Source organism: Carcharodon carcharias, chromosome 3 (assembly GCF_017639515.1).
Source record: "Carcharodon carcharias isolate sCarCar2 chromosome 3, sCarCar2.pri, whole genome shotgun sequence".
In the NCBI taxonomy this organism is placed as follows: Eukaryota; Metazoa; Chordata; class Chondrichthyes; order Lamniformes; family Lamnidae; genus Carcharodon; species Carcharodon carcharias.
The window spans coordinates 146,933,294-146,957,448 of NC_054469.1; the positions used below are offsets into that span (position 1 = coordinate 146,933,294).

The following is a 24,155-nucleotide window of genomic DNA, read 5'->3' on the forward strand; positions in this document are numbered from 1 at the left end:
TACCTCTTCTGGTTTATCTTAGTTAAAATAAAGATTATCCGTTTTAATCTGATAAACCCATAGTTCAACAAAAATATTGAAACTGATTGTTATTGGTTCTCTTTGGTTAAGGTGCTTACTCGGAGAAAATCACCATCCACTTCTTCTGCTTTATGCAACATATAAGTTAAAGAAAATGCCAACTTTGTATTAAATTTTGTTTGTAAAATTTAGCACAAAAAATAAAATTCTGCAGTTCTGTTTCTGACTAGCAATATTTATAAGCAGTGAATATAATCCAAAATTGTCAAATTCTCCAAAGAAACACTTTTACATAAATGATTTCACAGTTTTTGCTGCAATACATTACAGTGTTATGCTATATTCAAGAGGTACATATTCTGTAATGTTTGCAACACTTATAAAGTAAGGGCAAATCTTATCAAAATGATCAGAAATGAGCCAATGATTCGTTAAGAAAATTATAACGTTTTAATAGTTAGCATCATCATTACTGGGTAGATTTTGTTTATATTTAGATGCAGCATCTATGTATTAACAAAAGCTTTTCTTCCAAAATGTTTAGTCTTTAATTGTGTGCAAAAACCCCTTTCATATTTTACTGCTTTATAACCCCAATTATTTTGGTTAATTTTGCTAAGCATGACTAGATTCGATTTATTCTCTGAAACAGCTATGCTGCAATGATCTCCGCTTGTCTGTGGTAGAACTCAAATGTAAAACAGTACATTTACAAAATATTTTTCTAGCCATAATACATGTTTAGAATGGAAAACAAGTTCATTGGTGAAAATTGAAATTGGCAGAATTACAAATAAAATTATTCAAAGTTAATTTTGTGAACTTGAGTCCATTCTGATTTCATAAATGTGATCACAGCAAACTGCACTGATAGAGCACTGTGATTTTAACTTCATTGCAGCATCCACAAACAATGAGGTAAAAGCTAGCTAATTAAAAAATAGAAACAATCCTGACTTTACTTCTGTGGTGAATTTTATTTTTGTTATATGTACTCTGATTTTAATGCTATTTATAAAATATATGCTCACTGCCAGGTTGAATTGTTTATAGGTCCACTTCATGTAAACTTATTGAAACACAACAAAATGATCGGTGATTTGTGAAAAAAAAAGTTTTTCTATGAAAATGCTATGTGCCATCAGGGATATATGGGAAAACTATTATGTCTTTGTATTATTCATTGATGGGATGTAAGCATCGCTGGTAAGGCCAGTGTTTATTGCTGGTCCATAATTGCCCTTGAGAAGATGACGGTGAACTGCCTTCTTGAGCTGCTGCAGTCCATGTGGTAAGGTACACCCACAGTGGAGTTAAGGAAGAGAGTTCCAGTATTTTGACCCAGCAACAGTGAAGGAATGACAATATAGTTCCAAGGATGGTGTATGGCTTGGAGGTGAACCTGCAGGTGGTGGTGTAGCCATGCATCTGCTGCCCTTATCCTTCCAGGTGGTAGAAGTCACAGATTTGGAAGGTGCTGTCGAAGCAGCCTTGTTGAGTTGCTACAGTGCATCATGTAGATAAGGCACACTGTTGACACTGGGCGCCGATGATGGGAGGGAGTAAATATTTAAGGTGGCAGATGGGGTGTCGATCGAGCGGACTGCTTTGTCCTGGAGGGTGTCAGGCTTCTTGAGTGTTGTTGGAGCTGCACTCATCCAGGCAAGTGGAGAGTATTCCATCACACTCCTGACTTGAAATAAGCCTGGCACTGTTCTTTTTCTCTTTTTGTTAACCACTTCAGTAACACTGGAAACTTAACCTGATTGAAAATAATGGGCAGAATTTAATTCATTTCTCTTCTGGAGCATTATTCATGCCTGCTGCTCTGGGACCTGCTGCAGTCTCAACAGTGGCCACTGCTCCTTGTGGCACTGCTGGGACTAGTTATCTGCCAGACTTCTGATTGGCTGGCAGCTCTTGAAGGTGGGTTCTTCACCTTTAAAGGCTTGGAAACCCCAATGGCACAGAGCTAACTACACTGAATCGTATCAGGGCTCCCAAAAATGGGTGTGGTGGGATTGCGACTGGCTTTTTGACTGTTGGAAGGGGCCACCATTGCGATCATTAAATTCAATCCAGTGTTTTTGCAACATCATAAATACAGATGTTAGTTTTAGATAGCTTTACTTTTGCATTCTTCATAACATTTTGCACCCTTGTGGTGGACAGAAGATGAAATGTATTTAAAAGTGCATTTTTCACAAAAAATTTTAAAATTAACAAGAAAGCTTAACTATTAACACAATTAAGGGAGGCTCTAAATGAAATAAGTTCTTGAGGTACCTGAATTTAGTATATAAAATGTGAAGTCTTCTTTTGAGTTGTTTATAAGGCTCTCAATTTTTACAGCATATATATGCCAGTCACATTCGTGAACACACTAATTATTTTTAAGTAAAATTCTTCAATTACAAGTTGTAACAAGAATGCTGAAATTGTACATCTGAATTGCTTTAACAAGGTCTCATGTATACAAAAAATACAGTTATAAACAAAAGAAGCATTTCAAAAGTGTTTTATTATTGTAAAGGTTAGTCATAATGCGAAGGAACAACAGTTAAAATTATGCATTCTAAATTCAATACCTACAGCAAAACTTGAATGAGATTTTCAACTCAACTATGCTGAAACTAAAATTTTGCTAAATATTTTGAACCAATTGATAATTCGTCAAAACAGTATTTGTTTAAAAAAATATAAGCACAAAATTTTAAAATAAACTCCGCAGGAAAAAGTTCAAACTCTTTAAATTTTGAGATTAACAGGCCATATGGCATCATAATCATTTACTTCACCTTGTTGTGTTCAATTACTACAATCAACATACCAGTTTCCAAATTAATCATAACACAGTAATTTCATTAGTTACACAGCAGGCATTTAAATTATTAGCATAACAACAGTTTGCACACAATTAAACTTTATTTGAACCTTAAAATTTGCAGACTGGAACATTAGAACAAGATTCAATAAAGTGAAACAGACAAGACAGAAAACATTGCTAACAGTTACTTCAAGGCATGCATGGGGTGGGGGGGGGTGTGGTGGTGGGGGGAAGATGGGGAACAGAGGAATATCACCCTCATCCTCTTCCATTTTAAGTTTTTTTTTTACAATTAATTAAGTTATAATGGCAGCACTTGGGGAAGCAATGAAAATATACTGGCTAAATATTCAGTGAAGATGTTACATAAAGCCAGTGTGAAGTCTCAAGCAGTTAAGACTTCATAGTGATGCACAAGCACAGAAAAATAGAAATAACGCATCAGCGAAATGATGAAAGATAATTACAATAATGAGGAAATAATTTAATTAAACACTTAGCTGCTTCTTGATTTTCACATCTGTGGCAAGAGGATAGATTATATTGTTAATAAGATGATATTATCTTTGTGATAAAATAAATTGGGAAACAGAAGTGCCATAGTAGTGGGTGAGAACTCCCTCTCCTGGCTAAGGACAGACAAGCTTTGCAGTGATTCGATTCAGTTAAAAAAAAACCTTCATGTACAATAGGACGTCACTGGAGGTAGATGGGTGCCTGCAAAGTGGGGGGTGGGGAGGGGATGAAAGAAATGAATAGAACAAATAATTATGAAGTATATAGAAAACTACTGCCATCTAGTGTTTTCTTACAACACCCTTATAAATGTGAGTGAGCTCTTTTATCAAAGTTGTGGTTTATTTGATACATTTCAAATCTATTCAGGGAGAACAATAACAAAAATCATATTTTAACATCACTTCTTCTCGAATTTCTATAACCCTTGCATCAAATAATTATTTTTACTCGTTTCTCTCAATTTTGCATCAGTAGGCATTTTGCTACATCGAGCTGGAGTAGGTCTCCACACCAAACCTCTGACTGCTTCTAAAAACTAAGAATTATTTCGGAACATGAAATTTTTATGCTATGCTTTTAATGTAATAGATACATAATAAAAATGTTATTTTTGTTTTGGTTCCCTCTGGAAATATTTTACTAATGGGAAAAAAGTGCCTTGAGATTTAAAGAGTAGTTTAATCAGTAACTCAAATTTTCTTAAAAAACTCAGCAATCAGCACTTGCGTGAATATTTATTTTTATGCAATATACATTTCTCTACATATACTATACGTTTTAGTAGTAAAACTGCATAAAACTTTTCAGTTCAAGTGTCGTAGGAAGTAGCTTTGTTGTAAAAAGGTTGATTTCCACTTGAGCGTTTATAATGTGTCTTACAAATAGGGAATTTCTTCATTAAGTTACTTTTCAGGAATATTTGACTGGTGAAATACTCTCATTTATTCACAGTTGGAAAAAGGGCATAAAATCAATGAAACACAGAAATAGGCCCAAAGTGCTTATTTCTTTCTCATTTGGTAAATAATTCCATGGGAATTTTTTTTTCACAGTTTATAACTGAACGATACAGAATGCCTCCTAAACATAAAATCATCCAGAAATGATTTTAAAACTACAGTATGAAATCTTGACAAGAATGCTCTTTATATAAATGATACGGGAATAAGGTACTCATGGTCTATTATACTGAGATTCAATTAAAATGTACTTACCCAGACCTTCTCAAATGTCATACATCTCCATTAGGTAGTCCTTGGGCACCAAGCCAATAGTTCCCTTCATTTCTCCTACCCACCACCCATGTAAATTATATTCCTAAAATAACAAATATACACATCAGTATAATGGTGAAGGTTTAAACAAGACAGTTTAGCAGAATGTAGGACTGTACACTGATTACAAACTTAAATAAAGCTTTATATTGTTTCAAGCCCAAAAAGTGACTCAAAAAGGCATAAAACTTTTAAACATTAAGGGATTTAACATTTTGAATTATGCAACTTTTCATTACATGGATTCCTTTGTAAACTGTCCTGCATTATGCAGCACTTGAACATCTGATTGAATTAATAGAAAAATGCAATGTAACATTGTAAGATATTTAGTTTGAAATTCTATTGCAAATTGAAAGACGATGAAAAATAATCAGAATTTTAGAAATAATGCAGCATTATCTTGTAATATTTATTTGTGGAAAATGGGAGTGAAATTACAGATGGCTAAGTTTAATGGATATTCTGATTATAGATGAAAACATGCTGAAAAGGCACCATCTTGGAAATAAAACCATGTCATGGCTTTTTTCATTCATTCATGGGATGTGGGCATCGCTGGCTAGGCCACTCCTAACTGTCCTTGTTCAAAGAGTCAACCACATTGCTGTGGGTCTGGAGTCACATGTAGGCCAGACCAGGTAAGGGTGGCAGATTTCCTTTCCTTTCCTAAGGGACATTAGTGAACAAGGTGGGTTTTTATGACAATCGGCAATGGTTTCATGGTCATCATTAGACTTTTAATTCCAGATTTTTATTGAATTCAAATTCCACCATCTGCCATGGTGAATTCGAAACAGGGTCCCCAGAATACCAGTTCAGTGACAATACCATTATGCCACCGCCATCCCCAAGTTTTAGAAGCTATGCCATCTCCTACTCAAAGTAAATGCCAGATGTTTTAAATGGTTTTGTTGGTAACATCAAAATGTTGCAAGAACAGAAAAATACAGCACCAGAGTGTAATCATGCAACAAAGTTTGTATATTCACAATTCATTCAGTTAGACTAATGACAATTTTAATACCAAAGCCCCTGATTAACATACACTGGCAAAATTAATTGAAAGTTACTGGGAAATTGCAACTTTAAAAAGAAATGTAAAAGTTGCTGAAAACACAAAATGACAAGTGTTTTTTTTTACAAAACCAATCCCAAGAAATTAACTGAAATGTTGGGGCATGTTATTTCTAGCTGTATTTTATGAGTAGCATAACCAGAAAGAAAACAAAATAAACAGCACCGTATTTAACAATAGCACAGATGCTAGAAATTGTAAAATTAGATTTTACAAAGTTATGGTGAACTGTATTCCATGCTATTTTGCAAAAAAATCATCTTTTGATAAATCTGAAGCATGAAAAAACATTTATTTGGGTTTTATATTCAATTCCAAGACAGTAATTCAAGAAACTAATTTTATTTTTATAGTTGAATTATATCTTCATTTTGAAATAATTGAATGCAAAATTATTTAACAGACTGAATAACACACCTTTGATGGATTTGGGAAAACTATATGAGTGTCACTTTATCTACAATTAAGAGTACATTCACTTAAAATGGCATGAACTTCTGTTGAAAGAGAAACCGATATGATGAACAATTAGGACCATCTGGTTTTCTGCACATTAGTATGACAACAAATTCTCTCAATGCCAACATGGCTGAAACAATAATAAGATCAGAACTCGGGTTTCAAACTACCCATGTTCAACTAATCAGATTTGAGGAAAACTCAGCTTTATTCCATGTTTAACTGGTATTTTTTGTTGAAATTACTCTTGCAAAAAAAATCAGTAAATTATCACAAACTAGTTGTAACAGTGGCAAACCAAATGAAACAAAGGAGAAAAACATGATATGCAACAGCCAAAATTTTTCCAGACTCTGGAATTAAAACAAGACTATGGTAGTTCATTTATTAACAAAAATGACTTTAGTATGGCATTTTTATCTTAGAATTGCCTTTGTCATGAGATACAGTAAGTTACATCAGACTTTACAGAAAGAAAATGTTGGAGAATTGTGTTTCTGTTCAACAGAGGAGAAAAGTAATTTTATTCGAGCCGTTTGGTCATTTTGCTTTGCACACATTTAATTACCTGGTTACAAGTTAACCAACAGATACTACTACTGATTGCTCTTTTGAGCTAGGAAAATATATATGAAATACTTAAAATTTCATCTTAGATATTACCATAAAATAAAACAAAAAGTGTAAAGCTTATAAAAGCTGAATTATTTCAGAAGTATTATGATAGTAAAATTACAAAACCCAATTTTTGTAAGACCCTGTCACCATAAGTGATGACTATACTTCAAATTCTAAATTAAAATGAGAGTAAATGTATATCCATTTCCAAATATTTGTTTTGTTTGATGAAGTTGGTTACATAGAATTGGTCAAACATTATTTTCTTGACTAAATTCTTGATCTTCCTCTAAGACACATTTTAAAAAGAATTTTAATGAATATTAAAGAAATCTCAAAAATCTGTTGTTTTACTCAAGGGCGTAGGTAATTGTAAACTTCCAAAGGTTCTTACTCAACAATCTTTTGCAGGCTAATTATGTGTTCTGACAGGATATACAGGCAGAAAGAAGCATTGCAAATTATGCCATTCAGCCTTATGCTTTATCATTACCATTCACGACATGAGCCCTAGGAGCAAAATAAATCCTAATTAAGCCAATTAAAATCTACATTTCAAATTTTTATAAATGCATAACTATACAAATATATCCCATACATAGAGATTTTTTCAGTCTGTGATTACGGTACTGTCCCTTACTGTCTTTGGTTTACACAGAAAGCATTTTTTTAAAAGCAAAATATATAGATTCAGCATTCACAGGAGAGGTTTAATCGGTCAACCAGGTTTTTTTTAAAAATTATATCTTAAATTACACAAATTAGGCATAAAACTCCTTCTGGACAGGCACCAGGTAATTTCTGCAGTATTTTGTTGTCCGTACCTGGATGTAAGTAAAGTAAATAACAAGATGTTTTAAATTAAACGAGTTTAGCCTGACAAGAAATGTTGTCCAAACAAAAACCAAATATGTTTTGATCCTAAAAGTATGATGAAAAGTGGAAATTCCACAGAAGCCCAAATTTCTACTGATTCCATTTACTGAATATGAAGCAAAAAATATTGCAAACTTTCCAGCAGATGTTCAGAGTTAGTATATGAAATTTCAAAATAGACATTTATCAGTTTCAAATGTACAGAACTGAATTTCAACAAGTGGACAGATTGCCAATACAAAATAAAAGTGATGAAAAAAAATCAATTCATTTTCGGTCTCTGTAAAGCTCGATCTTTTCCTATAGATAATGTAAATATTAAAATGCAGGAAAATTTTCAATGCAGGTGGTATAGTGTTATTAACTGGAAACTTCTCTTTCAGCTCCTGAGGATGTTCCTTATTGGGGCCATTTGCAAGATTTTGTGTTGAAAATTAAAGGTGTGCAACAAGTCAAATCATTATATTTCCTATGTAAACCAAAAATTATTTACTGGCCTCTGCATAATGCTCTGTAAGAAGTGCACAGCCTGGGTCTGGTCACCAGACAGCATGCAGCAACTCAGGTATGTGCAAGTCAGCCATCTGGTATTCCTCAATGCATAAAACCCTTGACGTTACCATAGAAAACACAAATAATTGTACATGAAGGGAAACTATTTAAAACAACTGAAAATGAACAGCATGTTAATATCCATGAAACTGTTGCCCTTTAGAAGGGATGTGAGTCAGTTTATAGAACAAGAAAATGTCTATTAATCTGATATGTAAAATGAAATTATGCAGTCACCTCTGTTACTAGCAAAAGGTTTGGTTGCCAACATCTGAAAAAGCTTAGGTAATTACTGCCACAAAGCTATTTAGATTCATGTAGTAATCTTAGAGATCCAAGGCTGCATCACGGCTTCCAGTATCAATACACATGCAAAATTACAAAGTGGTCAGTAACATTACAGTTGTGTTTCAGTGGTGACCTAAAATTGATCTATGACTATAAATAAAAAATGAAATTCATTGCTAGAGAATCTCTTGAACATAATTTGAAATTATGGAAATATTCTCATGTTTTACTCCAGCAGCAGTTTGTTGTTGGTTTACAGCAACTTGTGGGTATACAGGCCCAATCACACATAGCACTTAATGAATTTTCAGTTAATTCAAGAAGTAAAGCTAAATGTTTTAAAAGCATTTTAAATGCAGGTGGTTTAAAAACAGGACCTGAAAGTGACAGTTTAATACAGTATAATGTTAACAGAGTACAAATCAATTCATCAAACACCCAATTTTTATAATCTTACCCTTCACGAGCAAGAATGCAAAAAGAAAATTAGGCTTTAACATTCCAGTGTTCTTTCTAGGTAGTATTAAAAAGAATTTTTTTAAAAACAATTAGAGATTAAATAATACAAACTAATATGGAGTATCTTACTAAACTTTTCAGTCTTTGTATTTCAAATGGAGTGGCTGTTCTACGTTTAAACCTTTTTGACTAATAGTATCCTGAAGAGATGGCATTTGAAACAAACAGCATTTTCTGACACAAAGAACAGGTAATCCAAGGTGACACTACATGAATTAAAGTCTCTAGAGTTTTACCTTTATAGGTGATAGCCCATAAGTACATTGTCATTTTTCACAACCAATAATCTGATCAAACATGTGAATGAAGTTACAAATTTGTCATATCTGACATGAAGGTCAGTAGGTTTTGAAAGGGAGGGGAAGAACAAATGGAAAATAAACATCACTTCTACAATTCAAGTACTCAGAAAAATTGGCACTCCCATTATATTTTAAATTTTTCAAAATATTCTTCCCTCAAATTTGGTGCTCTTCTAGAGTGGATTCCAGTGATATGGTACGAAACCCATTACCTTAATGGCATAACACATTGCTAAGTGTACCCTGGGTCCCCTAAGACATTACATCAGACTGTTGAATGGTCAATTCCTTTGTAAAAATAACTGTTAAGCTAAAAAAAATGTAGGTATCGAAAAGTAGTCAAAATCACTTTCCAGTCACTCGATATGGGAGCGATTTACTTTCTGGAGCTCTATTACCCCAATTTTTTCCTACATACTTGACATATCACATCTTTTTTCTCATTAGTGGGTATATTTTATTTTTTGTGCTCATGGACAGAATTTTACCCTTGGTGGGTAGGTGGGCCTCACTAGCTTGGCGGCAGGTGGGCAGCTGACCCCTGCGCCGAAACGGGGCCCGCCGCCATTTTGAGTGAGGGGGCCAATTAAGGCCCGCCCAGCGGCCTGTCCGATGGGATGTACTATGCACTTCCTGTCCCGGGGGGGGGGGGGGGGGGGGGGGCGGTGGGAGAATCCCCAACTGTCAAAGTGCGCTCTTTCACACATGTGTGTGAAAGAGCGCACTGCTCCCTGAGACTAAGAGTTGTCTCAGGGAGATTAGTGACAGGTTAAAAAACCCAAAAAATAGAAAAATAAAAACATTATTAACATGTCCTCCTCATGTGACAAATGTCACACGAGATGGGACGTGTTAATAAAGACAACATAAACTTCATTAAACTTTATAAAAACGGACATGAAACCTCATCCCGCCAGTGGATGAGGTTTCATGTATTATCAGGAGCCCACTGGGGCTCCTGGCCTGCCCTCCAGCCTTAAGGTTGGATGGGCAGGTCTTTAATGATCTTAATTAGCCTGTCAATGGCCTCAATTGGCCATTGACAGGTCGGTGGGTGGACAGCTGATTTCGCTGTCCACCTGCCTTCCCAAAATTTTAAAGGGACCGGGATGACGTTGGGAGTTCCTCCCGATGTCATCCCGCATCATTTTCCTGCCAGTGAGCGGGCCCCACCCCCAAACTGCCGACAGGAAAATTCTGCCCCATGTCTTTTTTTTGCTAAAATTAGCAGGAAAAGAGAAGTTCAGCCTCATGGTATTTGATATATTGCTCATTTGATCTGCGAATAACCTTAAGCATTTATGATGTCTACATTTATGATGTTTAATGTTGCTGCAGAATTATTAAACAACTTTAAATACATTTCATCTGCCGCATTATATAGTAAAGATATAAGGCGGAATCATTCCAGATTTGCACTAAGTGCGGTTAGCAGGTGGGAAAAATGACGTTTTACCCCCTGGCAGCAATGATGGGTTTTAGTGTGTGTTGTCCTAATCCCACCTCATTAATCATGCACCCCCAGGAAACACACTGGCGGGTGGCCTCTGATTTGCTGGCCACATTGTCACCTTGCCACTTCCTCACACCAGGCGTCATATTTAAAGTGCAGCCGCGCGCATGTCTCTCAGTGCTTCCAGCCAAGGCCTGCTGCACAGAAGACATAGTCCTAGAAGGCAAGAAGACCGCAACCTCCTGATTCAATGATGTATCCCTTGACGCCTTCTGGACACCATCGGAGCCTGCTGTGATGTCCTCTACAACCATTCTGGCAGCAAGAGGCCCTTCAGTCTCACCACTCTGGCTTGGGAAGCGGTGGCAGAGGTGGTCAGTGCCAATGTTGCACAGAAGAGGTTTGCCATCCAGTGCAGAAAACTGATGAATGATCTCATCTGTGCCACCAGGGTAAGGCAACCATTTCATCACTCTAAACTCGCAATCACAAACCCATCACACATTCAGTGCCAGCTCAAGGGATATCACCACTGTCTCATACACATGCCCTCATCTCCATTTGGACCCATCTCCTCTGGAGACTGCTTCAAAAGCCCTCACCGTCTTGAGGCAACTTGCACAGATCAATATGTGTCCCCACACACACTCTGGGACCCTTCCCCCTCTTTCTCCAATAATGCCTTTGTCCTGCAGCTTCTTCCCTTGCCTGAGGCCACTTCTCCCCCTTCCTCAAGGAAACCCTAGCCCTTCAACCATTGAAAAGCCTCCTTGCCTTATGGTTGGTCTGGTAGGTAGAGACCTGCTTGAGAGCACCCCCTAAAAGTGATGTGGTGCTGCCTGCAAAGCCTGGCTCTGATGACCGTGAGTGCTGCCTGAAGCAATCTAGGGAAACAGTCCCAAGTAAAGTGCAGCTCACCAGTGCACGGTGCTCACATACGGTCGTGAAATTCTGCCCACAGTCTAATAGACTACATAAACTCCAGGGATTCAAATAATTCTTCATGAAACATCATATAAGGAGTAATCCAGATTTTTCTTAATCTCCATTTTCACATCAATATCTTTAAAATGTATTTTGTGTTGATGTATTAAATGAAACACAAATACCAAGTACAGTATCTCTTCCAAATAAAATCTCCACAAAAATTCTTTGCAATATTTTCCTTATTAACATAATAAATTAGCTGATTCTACAGAAACAAATTAAGAATGCCTTCAACATGTACCAGATGGTAGAAAAGTAAACAGATTTGAGGGAACAAATAGAACAGCACAGAAATATACACAGAAATGTAACAGTACAGTTCAGTGATGCTATACTCTCCATTAATACAAACAAAACAGGTCTCAATTGGGTCTTTACACAAATATTTAATTGAATGAATATTTTGATTATATTTTTATTACTTGATCACTACTACACATTTCCAATTTTTCAGTGAATTGGTTATAAAACTACTCAAAATAAGCCATTTCAAGCAAGGAGTGAATTTTAAACCCTGCTTATGTTGATACATTCTACAATGAACCCTTGGCTTTTTTTCAAGGAATTTTTGATTAAGTGTTATCAAATAAATTTGTAGTGAGGAAAAACCAGCAATGCTGCATAAACCTAACGCATTCACAATTATTCAACTGCATTATATAATCACCATTTCATATAAAATTTAATTGAACTTCCCAATGGTTAGGCTAATTTCGAAACTATATTTTTCACGGTATTCAGAGATGTATAAAATCATATAAACATTGTGCACTTTTATCACAATTAATAATTTTCATACCAAATCAAATAACTGAGAACGATGTTCACTCAGAAGAATCTCTGAATGACATATCTATTTGCAAATTAAAGGAACTTCCAAAAACAAGGAGTAGAGTTAGTATAAGAATTCTATTTAATATTATCATATGCTGCAGCATTGCTGTGTTTTCGCATAACTAAGTTCTGTCCTAAATGCATGCTATTTCCTTTTATTTCTTGATTTGGTTACTGTTTTAACACATCATATTTATGTAGAAAGTAACTAGCATGCAAATTCCAAGTAACTGTCTCTGTTCCAAATGTATTCGCTTGCTAGGCTGAACATTATAATTTGTACTTAGGTATGGAATTCTGCGCACCAGCAATGAGCACCAGTCTATTAATTAACTGTATGCTGGGGGAGTGGGCAAATGGAAGACAGATTGTCTCGGTTAAGAACATACCATCTTCACCTGAATGCATTTTAACATTTTCCAGCAGTAATCATTCAGGACTGGGAGCCAGGGTGTTTTTCTTCCCTCCTTTCATCTACCAAAAACAATGGCATCACCTTTATCAGGGAGGTGATGGCATAGTGGTATTGTCACTGGACTAGTAATCCAGAGACCCAGGGTAATGCTCTGGTTCATAATCCTGCCAGGGCAGATGGTGGAATTTGAAATCAATAAAAAATTGGAATTAAAAGTCTAATGATGACCATGAAACCATTGTTGATTGTTGTAAAAACCCATTTGGTTCACAAATGTCCTTTAGGGAAGGAAATCTGCTGTCCTTACCTGGTCTGGCCTCCATGTGGCTCCAGACCCAATGTTCAACATTTGGGCTAAAATTAACTAAACCAACAAACTATGGATCAAACCATGCATTTTTTTCAATTAATTTATTGTATACCAGTATCAGCTTTAATTGAAACCCACAGTTGTTGAATATCTGCAAAGATTTCCAAATAATCTGTTGAAATGAATATTTGAAAAATGTATTAAAACACACCAAATGTTGATTTATCACTTTAGTTTGTCACATTATATCTTAGTTTTCATATTAATCATTTAAATTTAAAATCATCACTGCATATACATTAGTAGCCATTACGCAGTCACTGATGCCATTGATAAAACCAGGATTGTTTTCGTTGAAAAATGTACGAAATGTACATTTTGCTAGATGTCACTGTAATACAACCATATCGACAATGTTAAGACAGTATGGCAAATCAAGAACTCTTGGACTGGGAATATGCTAAAAAAGCATTATTGCTTGCAATCGGCATAAGATCATTGTTCTATTGCATCAAAATCCAAAATTTGTTAGAAAATTCATTATCATATGCCACAGCAGTGACAGTGATGATTCAAGGAACTTGGAAGAAGCACAGACGCTCGGGAGCAGGCCTGTTGCGTACATGGGACAATTTTATTTGGAGACAGCAACGGACACTCAATGCTTTTATTACTGTTTATAAAATAGAAAAAAAAACTAAACAATTTGTTGATTCCCATTTTAATATTGTAAAAATATTTTGACTATTGTCTGAGTTACTTAGCACAAATAGAATTAATATTTTCTTATTTTGTCAAGGTACTGATCATTTTTTAATCTGTTTGTATTAATTCACCTTTATTGGTCTGTTTTATGGATTGAAGCTGGGTATTTTAATATTTAGAACTTTACAATGAAAACATGGAGTGCAACCGGCACAAGGTAGAATTACTGTGGGTTTGGTAAGTAAGGGAGTTTGGTGTGGAGGGGAGGGAGGTGCTTTTCTTTTTCTTTCTCAGCCTCCAGAAGACCAGGGGAAAGATTTTCCGGCTTCACCTGCTGCCGGGATCATCCAGTCCAGCTGAAAGTCAATGGACTTTTGGCTGGGCTGCCAAATCTCCCAAGGTCAGTCCTGTCCACAACGGGGCTGGAAAATCCCAGCCCAGTTGTTGAAAAGCTGCACAAGAGGGACGAGTTTGAAAACATCAAAGAATGACGTCACAGGAGAAACATAAGTTCATTGGTTGGTGAGAAACTGCTATTAGGGAGGGTCTTCAAGTAGCTGAAAACTAGAAAAATGTATTTATTTTAAAAAAAGGGGCTACTTAGATTTAAGTAAGAAACACAATCAATAGGGAAGTAAAGTTAAGTCAAGATCAGATAAAATAAAGTAGTATAAGTAAACTAAAGTAAAATAAAGTTCACATAAGGGATGTATACCGAAGGCATGGCAGGACAGCTCGGTTGTGTGGAATGCGCGTCCTGTAATATGTGCATGTTGTGGACACTACCGGTGTCCTGGGTGACCACATGTGCAGGAAGTGTCGCCAGCTGCAAAAACTTGAACTCCGGGTTTCAGAGCTCGAGTGGCGGCTGGAGTCACTGTGGTGCATCTGCGAGGCTCAGAGCTACATGGATAGTGAGGTGGTCACACCGCTGCTTAGGGGTCTGGAGGCAGAATGGGAATGGGTGACCGCCAGGCAGTCCAAGAGAACTAGGCAAGTAGTGAAGTCCCCTGGGATCCCGCTTGCCAATCAGTGTTCCTTTTTGGATATTGGTTCCTTGGAAAAGTGCAGTGAGAGACAGGTTTGTGGTACCACAGGCAGTTCTGCTGTACAGGAGGGGAGAAAGAAGAAAGGAAGAGCAGTAGTGGATAGGGGATTCGTTAATTAGGGGAACAAACAGGTGTTTTGGTGGCTGTAGACATAACTCCAGAATGATATGTTGCCTCCCTGATGCTAGGGTGAAGGATGTCACAGAGCGGCTGCAGGGCATTCTTCTGGGGGAGGGTGATCAGCCAGAGGCTATAGTCCATGTTGGTACCAATGACTTAGGTACGAAAAGGAATGAGGTCCTGAAAGCAAGTTTTGGGGAGCTAGGAAGGAGATTGAAAAACAGGATTTCTATGCACTAATCTCTGGATTATTCCCACTGCCACGTGCTAGAGAGTATAGAAATAAGGGAATTGAGTGATTAAACACATGGCTGGAAAGCTGGTGCAAGAGGGTGGGCATTTCTGAGGCATTGGGGCTGATTCTGTGGAAGGTGGGATCTGTACAAGCTGGACGGTCTACACCTGAACAGGACTGGGACAAATATCCTCACAGGGAGATTTGCTAGTGCTGTTGGGCTGGGGGAGTGGTTTAAACTAGATTGGCAGAGGGGTGGGAACCTAAAGGCAAATTCAGAGCAGAATAGAGAATTAGTGAGTGACTCTGAAAGACAGAGGAAGCACAGATTAAAATGTGTACAACACAGGAGTTTAACAGTGTTTTTAAATGCCGATATGTAAATACATATATGTAAATACCAAGGAGTAAATACCAAGGAGTAATAACAAATAAAGGCGGTGAGCTGAGGGCACAGATAGACACATGGCAGCGTGATATCACCGCTTTAACAGATACTTGGCTTAAAGAGGGCCAAAAATGGCAGCTCAACATCCCTGGATATAGAGTTTTCAGGCAGGATAGAGAGGGGGTTAAAAAGGTGGGGTTATAGCACTGTTGGTTAAAGAATCAATTATGGCTGTGAGGAGGGGTGATATACTAAATGAAGCATCAAATGAGGTCATATGGGTTGAGCTCAGAAATAAAAAAGGGGCAGCTGCACTGCTTGGAGTGACCTCTCGACCCCCAAATCTTGGAAGGGAGATAGAACAGCAAACATGTAGGCAAATTTCTAAGTGCAAAAACAATAGGGCAGTCATAGTTGGGGACTTCAACTACTCTAACATCAATTGGGATATGAACAATGTGAAGGGCACAGAGATGCAAAATTCTTGAATTGCATTCAAGAGAACTTTTTTAGTCGGCACATAAGAAGCCCAATGAGAGGGGCACAGTTCTAGATTTTGTCTTCGGAAATTAAGCTGGGCAAGTGGATGAAAGAGCAGTGGATGACCATTTTGGAGAAGGTGGCCATAATATTGTTAGATTTAGCATCATTATGGTAAAGGGCAAAGATAGAACAGGAGTTCTAAGCTGAGGGAAGACAAATTTTACAAAGCTGAGAGGTGAGCTAGGGAGAGTGGACAGGACAGGATACAGCTATTAAAAGGAAAAACTGTGTCAAATCAACGGGAAGCATTCAAAAGTGAAATTCTACAGGCACATTCTAGACATGTCCCCACAAAGAAAAAGGGTGGTACTGCCCTCTGGTTATCCAGAAGTATACAGGGTAAGATAAAACAGAAAAAGAAAGCTTCTGACTGTCACAAAAAACTTAATACTGTAGAAAACCTAAGGAGTATAGAAAGTACAGGAGTGAAATAAAAAAGGAAATAAGGAAAGCAAAGAGAGGATATGAAAAAATATTGGCAGGTAAAATCAAAGAAAACCCAAAGATATTTTTTCAGTACATTAAGAGCGAGGGGATAACTAAGGAAAGGGTAGGGCCTATCAGAGATGTACATGGTAACTTGTGCATTGATGCTGAAATGTGGGCAGGGCTCTCAATGGGTACTTTGTCTCTGTCTTCACTAAGGGGAAGGATGATGCAAACATTCTGGTTAAAGAATAGGAGTGTGAAATATTAGATATAGTAAGCACAATCAAAGAAAAAGTGCTGGAGGGACGATCAGCCTTGAAGGTAGATAAATCACCAGGGCCAGATGGATTGTATCCCAGGCTGTTAAAGGAAACCAGGGAAGAAATAGTGGATAAAAATAAAAAACTGCAGATGCTGGAAATCCAAACCAAAAACAGAATTACCTGGAAAAACTCAGCTGGTCCGTCAGCATCGGCGGAGAAGAAAAGAGTTGACGTTTCGAGTCCTCATGACCCTTCAACAGAACTGTTCTGTTGAAGGGTCTTGAGGACTCGAAACATCAACTCTTTTCTTCTCCGCCGATGCTGCAAGAAATAGTGGATGCTCTGATGATCGTTTTCTAATTCTCACTAATATACAGGTGAGGTACTAGAGGATTGGAGATCTGCAAACATTGGACCATTATTTAAAAAAGGTGCAAGTGATAAACCAGAAAATTATAAGTTGGTCAGTCTGACTTCAGTGGTGGGCAAATTATTGGAATCAATTCTGAGACACAGGATAACTGTCACTTAGAAAGGAACAGATTGATCAGGAATAGTCAGCGTGATTTTGTTAGGGGAAGATCATGTCTTACTAACTTAACAGATTTTTTTGAGACTTAACAGACTAAATTGCTGGTTGAGGCTTAAACACTCAACTCATTTTTAAGGGTGTAACAAGGAGGATTGATGAGGGTAATGAAGTGGATGATCTACATGGATTTTAGTAAGGCATTTGACAAGGTCCCACATGGCAGACTGGTCAGAAAAGTAAAAGCCCATGGGATACAGGGGAAGGTGGTGAGTTGGATCCAAAATTGGCTCAGTGATAGAAAACAAAGGATAATGGTCGATGGATGTTTTTGCGAATGGAAAGCAGTTTCCAGTGGCTTTCCACAGGGCTCAGTGTTGGGGCCCCTGCTGTTTGTCATATATATTAATGATTGGGACTTAAATGCGGTACGCATGATTTAGAAATTTGCAGATGACACAAAAATTAGCCACGTAGTTGGGAGTGAAGGAGATAGCTGTTGTCTCCAGAGTGATATCAATGGTTTGGTTGAGTGGGAGGAAAAGAAGCAAATGGAATTCAATCCGGAAAAGCGTGATGTAATGCATCTGGGGACAGCAAAGAAAGCAAGGGAATACTCAATAAATGGAGGGTATTGAAAGGGGCAGAAGAAATGAATGCCTTTGGAGTGCATGTTCACAGGTCCCAGAAGGTGGAAGGACAGGTGGATAATGTGGTAAAGAAAGCATATGGAATGCTTTCCTTTATTGGACGAGGTATTGAATATGAAAGGGGATGTAATGATGGAACTGTATAAAACACTCATTAGGCCAGAGCTGGTATTTTGTAGTCACATGATGACTGGAAGGACATAATTGCTGGAGAGAGTACAAAGGAGATTTACAAGGATGTTGCTAGGGCTTGAAAATTGTAGCTATGAAGAAAGATTGGTGTTTTCCTTAGAAGAGGAGGCTGAGGTGTGACCTAATTGAGGTGTAAAAATTATGAGGGGCCTATATAGGGTAGAGAGGAAAGATCTGTTTCCCCTAGCTGAGGGGTCAATTACCAGGGGGCATAGATTTAAGGTGATTAGTAGAAGGATTAGAGGGGACATGCAGAAAAGCTTTTTCACCCAAAGGGTAGTGGGCATCTGGCATTCACTGCCTAAATTGCTGGTTGAGGCTTGAACACTCAACTCATTTAAAAGGTACCTGGATCTACACCTAAAGTGCTGTAACCTGCAAGGATACAGACCAAGTGCTGGAAAGTAGGATTAAAATGAGCAGCTAGTTTCTCTTTTTTGGCTGTGTCATGAAACTAACATTTTTTCATTATATTATTGTGGTTTACTGTAAAGTAGGTTTATGGGTGTGAGTGTAGATGGTTCTGCTTGTGTGATTTAATTGAATTAGTCAGACAGACTGTAAGCTTGAAATTATCGAAAGTAGTTGGGGGCAAAAGGCATTTGAAATGCTAATGAGTATGTAGGGTGTGAAGGAAATTTGCATTTTTAGATAAGTGAAGGCGTTGTTTGGGTTTTGAAGGGATGTTAGGATGTTTACAAGATAAGGAAGGCCCAGCAGCATGTTTATTTTTCCCCAAAAGGTACTGACCATCTTGGCAACATGAAAGATTTTTATATTACGGGAAAAATACATTTCCAAAGACATAAAGAACAATGGAATTTATAGATTAAAGAGAGAGAAACATAAATAAAGAAGAATGGAAGGTTGTGTTGTGGGGCCATGAAAGGTCTCAAAGGGCCATGTAAAACAGCCTTGGGGAAGCCTCCAGCCACTTTTGCAGAAGTCTGCTGTGTTCAGTAACCAAAGGTGGACAAAAGCTTCTTACCACTGTCGGGTGCTGTGGTAAACTTGCTGGCTTGCCTATTTAAATATAAAAGCTATTTTGGACTGTTGCCTTAAATGAGGTGTATAGCTGGGAGTCAGGCTAATTAGGGATTTTGGGATTTGTTATTGTATTAAGTAACTATAATCTTATGTACTTGCTTGAAATCTTTTCTTCTGTTAATAAATGTTTTAATTTACTTTTTAAAATCTCTAAAGTTGTAAGTGGATTTATTTACCTCCGAATTCAGTGCACACATCTTCTCATAATAAATACAAATTGCAAAACTGTTGTGAAAGTGTGGCCAAGTTTCCCTTGTGGATTTGGTCTGCCTGGCGCACACCATCTGCCACATTATAACAGCTGGTGCAGAAACGATGGGCTGAATGGCCTCTTTCTGCGCCATAACGTTTCTATGGTTAACATGGTGGGAAGGTCAAACTGGCTTCAGTTGGATAGAAGTACCAGTTATGATTTCAAGAAAGATAAGTTTAACGCCTTTCTACTTTTCTACTTTAATGTTAAGTTTGTTCAAATGCTTTGTTTGGCCAATGTTTGCACAGAATACCTCAGTTCAATGCTGAACTGAAAGAATAGGTTTCAATATGGTAATTCACAAAGGCATTGAATTAATTGGTCAACTATTGCATTCTGTCATGTACTTTGGATGAAATATATTACATCAGTTTGATGAATGAAAAAACATGGTCAGGTGTATGAAAACAATCATTTGGTTTCTCCAAAAAGTCTTCATAGATCACAATGTATGCTTCATATTACATCAGTTCTTGGGAAATGAAGTGAAACAGGAAACAAGTGTAAGAGGTACAGCAGTACCTCACAGCCAGCAATGCACATGGTGTTGACAGAATTTCAGTAAAGCCTTGGATCACACTGGTTTGGAAACATTCATTGCATAACATCCCCACGTTCACTCAAAAGTCAAATCTTTATCATCTCTCAATCACTGCTAAAATACTTCTACATGTAGTTACTTAATGCATTTTTGAAACCTAAAATTGAAACCTTAAGACACACTCCATAATTGACTTCAATTTATCATAATGCTGCAAGTTTACTATTCTAACTGCATGAAATGAAAAAAAGTGCAAATTTCTATCAGTGATACTTCAGTATAGTAATGAGGGAGTGCAATATTATCAAAGGTGTAGTCACTTAGATGAGGCATTAAACCAAGATCTCATTTGCGTGCACTACTGGACATTAAAAAAGATCTCACTGCGCCATTTAAAGAGTAACAAGGAGTTCTCCTGGTGTCTAGGTCAGCATTCCTTCTTCACCAAGACAATCAAAAGCAAGATCATTTGGTCATTCATTCATTCAATATTTGTGGAATTTTGCTGTGCAAAAACAGGCTGCTGTGTATGACTTCATAATAAGTCAACAATACCTATAAAGTAACTTTGATTGAAAAGCACTTTGTGACATCTTGAGGATGTGATATGCAAGTTTTTTTCTATTTAATTGTTTAATCCCACCCCCCGCCCCATTCTTTTGCCTAAATGCAGAAATTTCAATATAATAACTCCCATTGAAAATATCAAAAGGAAAAGTATTTAATTGGATTTTGTGGGTTGTCAAATAGATGAATATTGGCTTCTGCCATATTAACTAGTGATATGAAATGTCATTGCATAATAATTAAGATATTCAACTTTGAAGGAATTTCCATAACTGATGCTGACTGCTTCATATCACATCGTTGTCGTCTCTGTATAACTATCAAACGTAATTTATGACTTATAAAAAAGGTGACGTAAAGACTTAACCAGGCTTTTAGCACTATCCAGAGATAAAAGCAACTAAAAAGTAAAAGTCATCTTTGTAAAGCTATATGAATATTTTTCCATTTGAAAGTTTTAAATAACAAATAGCCAGAGTTAAAAAGGTAATTCAATAAATTTGTCATTCTTAGACAGAAGTTGCAACTCTTTGCACAGCAACATACCAAACGTTAAGGAGTCAATTTTGGGTTTCGCGGGACAAGAGTGCTTCAATTACCACCCCCACCCACATCAAAACAATTGAAATGCTTTTATTAACAGGTTACGTCAAGTTATTTTCATATTACCATCAGTTCAATATACCCTAAGGTACTGCAGCAAAATGTAATACTCAAGTTACATTTAAAAAGTTGTATGTCATCTGTGTAATATATACAATACACTGTCTTATTGGCATAAATGTATTTATTACAGTACGCAACGTCAATCAGCAGGCAAGACAGCTTTCCCTAGTAAAATATTCAGTTCACCAATATATTTTAGGCAGAAACATTGATATTAAACTACATTAAAAGAACATGATTCAGTGTTTTTAAAACCTGATTCATTATTTGCATGGAAAACTTAGGTCTGGATAACCAATCACTTAATGTAAACAAGAGGACACTAGCACTAGCTTACAACATTCAAATGTGTTTTTCATTATAGAATATCTTGATCATTACCTTATCTATTTCACAAAATAGCAGATTCAAATGCCAATCTGCTTAAAGGGTAGTGTGTCAGCAACATCTATTTACTGATGTCACTTTGCAGAATCAAATGGAACAATATATTTTTGGGGCATAATTTAAAAATTATTTTTTAGTTTTCAGAGATGCACAGAAACATAAAAACAATGCATAATACACCAATCAGAGGCTGCTGGTACAAAAAATGCGCTTGATAATTAAATCAAATAGAAACCAAGAACGATTAAAAAGGTCAGATTTATAAGTCGTATACCTATACTGGAACTAACCAGTTTTCCCTAAAGTTGTGACAAGAGATCCTAGCTGGTAGGAAAAACATGATAAAATATACCTATGATATACATAGTTTGACAAAGAAAGATTGTTAAAATAAATGTCAGAATCAAATAAAAATCATGTAGAAGTATCTTCTATTCAGTCCATGTAGCTTTCAGATAGTAAACCTATCCAAACGTGTGGAATATGGAGTGATACAGTTCAATTATTACAGACTTCTTGCTAAATGTTAAGAGGTTCTGAAACATTCATAAAGTGAGTTTGTAAAACTAATCCTTAACATTTTGAAACAATGTATCTACTCACTAGTAATACATTGTGGTACTGAAAAGAGAGGAAAATAAGCTAAGAAAAATCCTCCGAAGTTTATTTTGAAATAAAGGATATTTTTCAACATAATGGAAAGCTTCTTTACTTTAGAAAAGGCTGACAGTTCTGAAATTGGAAATTACAGAATTCAAAATATTTAATACAATGATTTAAAAAATCCTGTTTACCTATTGAAAATATAGAGAAAATAACTTTACTTTAACTAGACTGTCACTCAGCTGAATTTACCTTCACAATCCATTTGGAGATTAAATTACTTCTAGTCATAGTGGATATATGAAAACAAAGTAATATTTATTAGGTATGCTTCCAGGTAGATTGGTCGTGTAAGCAATGCACAACTGAGTAAGCAACCGGAAGACACGCACAATAATGCTGACTCACTAGGCAGCTGAATAGTCAGCTAACTAGTGTAATAAGTGCCGAGTGGTAACATTCATTTAGAAAATATACTACTTTCTATACACCACTGAATATCTAGTGTGTGAAAACCCATCACCATGTCTTCAAAAGAAGCTGAGAAATGTAAACATGTAGAGTTTGTTTACCTGATATGGAGTACTCTTTTTGTACTCATGTTACTTATCTCATTTCAGGATGTTTGGCATAAATTGACACATCCAAGGCAATGTATGCAGTTTCAGACATGTTGCTGTTTAACCAGTTAAAATAATACAGCTAACCAGTATACAGCTTCCATCTGCTCGTCAAGCTAGGATCCCTACATTCCTGAAGGCATTGTTTGCAGAATTATGTAACATCAAGTGGGAAGTATCCCTTCCCTCAGTAATAGACATACATTCTTCCCATTTTTATTACTGAACCAGATTTCCTGACCAATCATCAACTGAAACCTAATGTATTGAGGATCTTTTTTTCTCCGCTATTGGATTACTCAACCTGCTACTGAGGATTGACTTAGTTCGACATATTGATCATTTTGAAGCTATTTAAATAGACCTGTTTTATCTCCTCCCCAACCTCTTAAAGCATGATAGTCACTAATTGGTTATAACTGATATGGTTTTCAGTCTAAGTGAACTACAGATGCCACAACCTTATGACTAGCATGGTGGGTGCATAGCACTCAATAAAATGCGCAAATACACTGCCACCAACAGAACCCGAGTAATGCCTTCCAGCAGAAGTCGGCCAAGTGTCAGAGTTTTATTATAGTTTTAACCTTCAAACATGATCGGCACATCTTTATATGTCAATGTATAATAGGGCAGCTACCTGGGTATTCTAATCATTTAGATTCTAAGGCCATATGTCAGGTTTATCTAGCCTTGTGTGAAAGGCTGTGGCAGAGAAATCTGTGCAATGTACCAACCTCAACTCAGGGTACTCAGTAACAGGTGGATATGCACCAAGATTCATCTTTCATGCAACCTTTGCCACTTTTCTCCACAAGTCCATCAGTTTTATGCTGGTCTTGCATTTGAGCCCTTCTGTTGCATTTCTAGGAACTTGCAAAGAACAACTGAGCATACCTTATATTACACAAATTTGAGAATCTGGGGTAGAAAATGTTTCAGAAAACATGTAGGTCCTACAGACAGGACAGGAGCACCAGATAGATTTTGATGAATGTCTTCTGATCCATTTGATTTTATTTTCCTAAATTACACC

General features: G+C 36.8%; 1 protein-coding gene across 1 annotated transcript in view; it reads right to left on the minus strand.

Moving 5' to 3' along the window:
• Positions 1 to 2,523: 2,523 nt before the first annotated feature.
• The window catches only part of skap2 (src kinase associated phosphoprotein 2), a 338,742-nt gene continuing 317,110 nt past the window's right edge, over positions 2,524 to 24,155 (minus strand). Inside the window, exons 12-13 of the mRNA XM_041185176.1 lie at positions 4,582 to 4,684; positions 2,524 to 3,565 (exon numbers count right to left, since the gene is read on the minus strand). Coding sequence (XP_041041110.1) covers positions 4,592 to 4,684 — 93 coding nt within the window. The 3' untranslated portion in view covers positions 2,524 to 3,565; positions 4,582 to 4,591. The remainder of the gene's footprint in view (positions 3,566 to 4,581; positions 4,685 to 24,155) is intronic.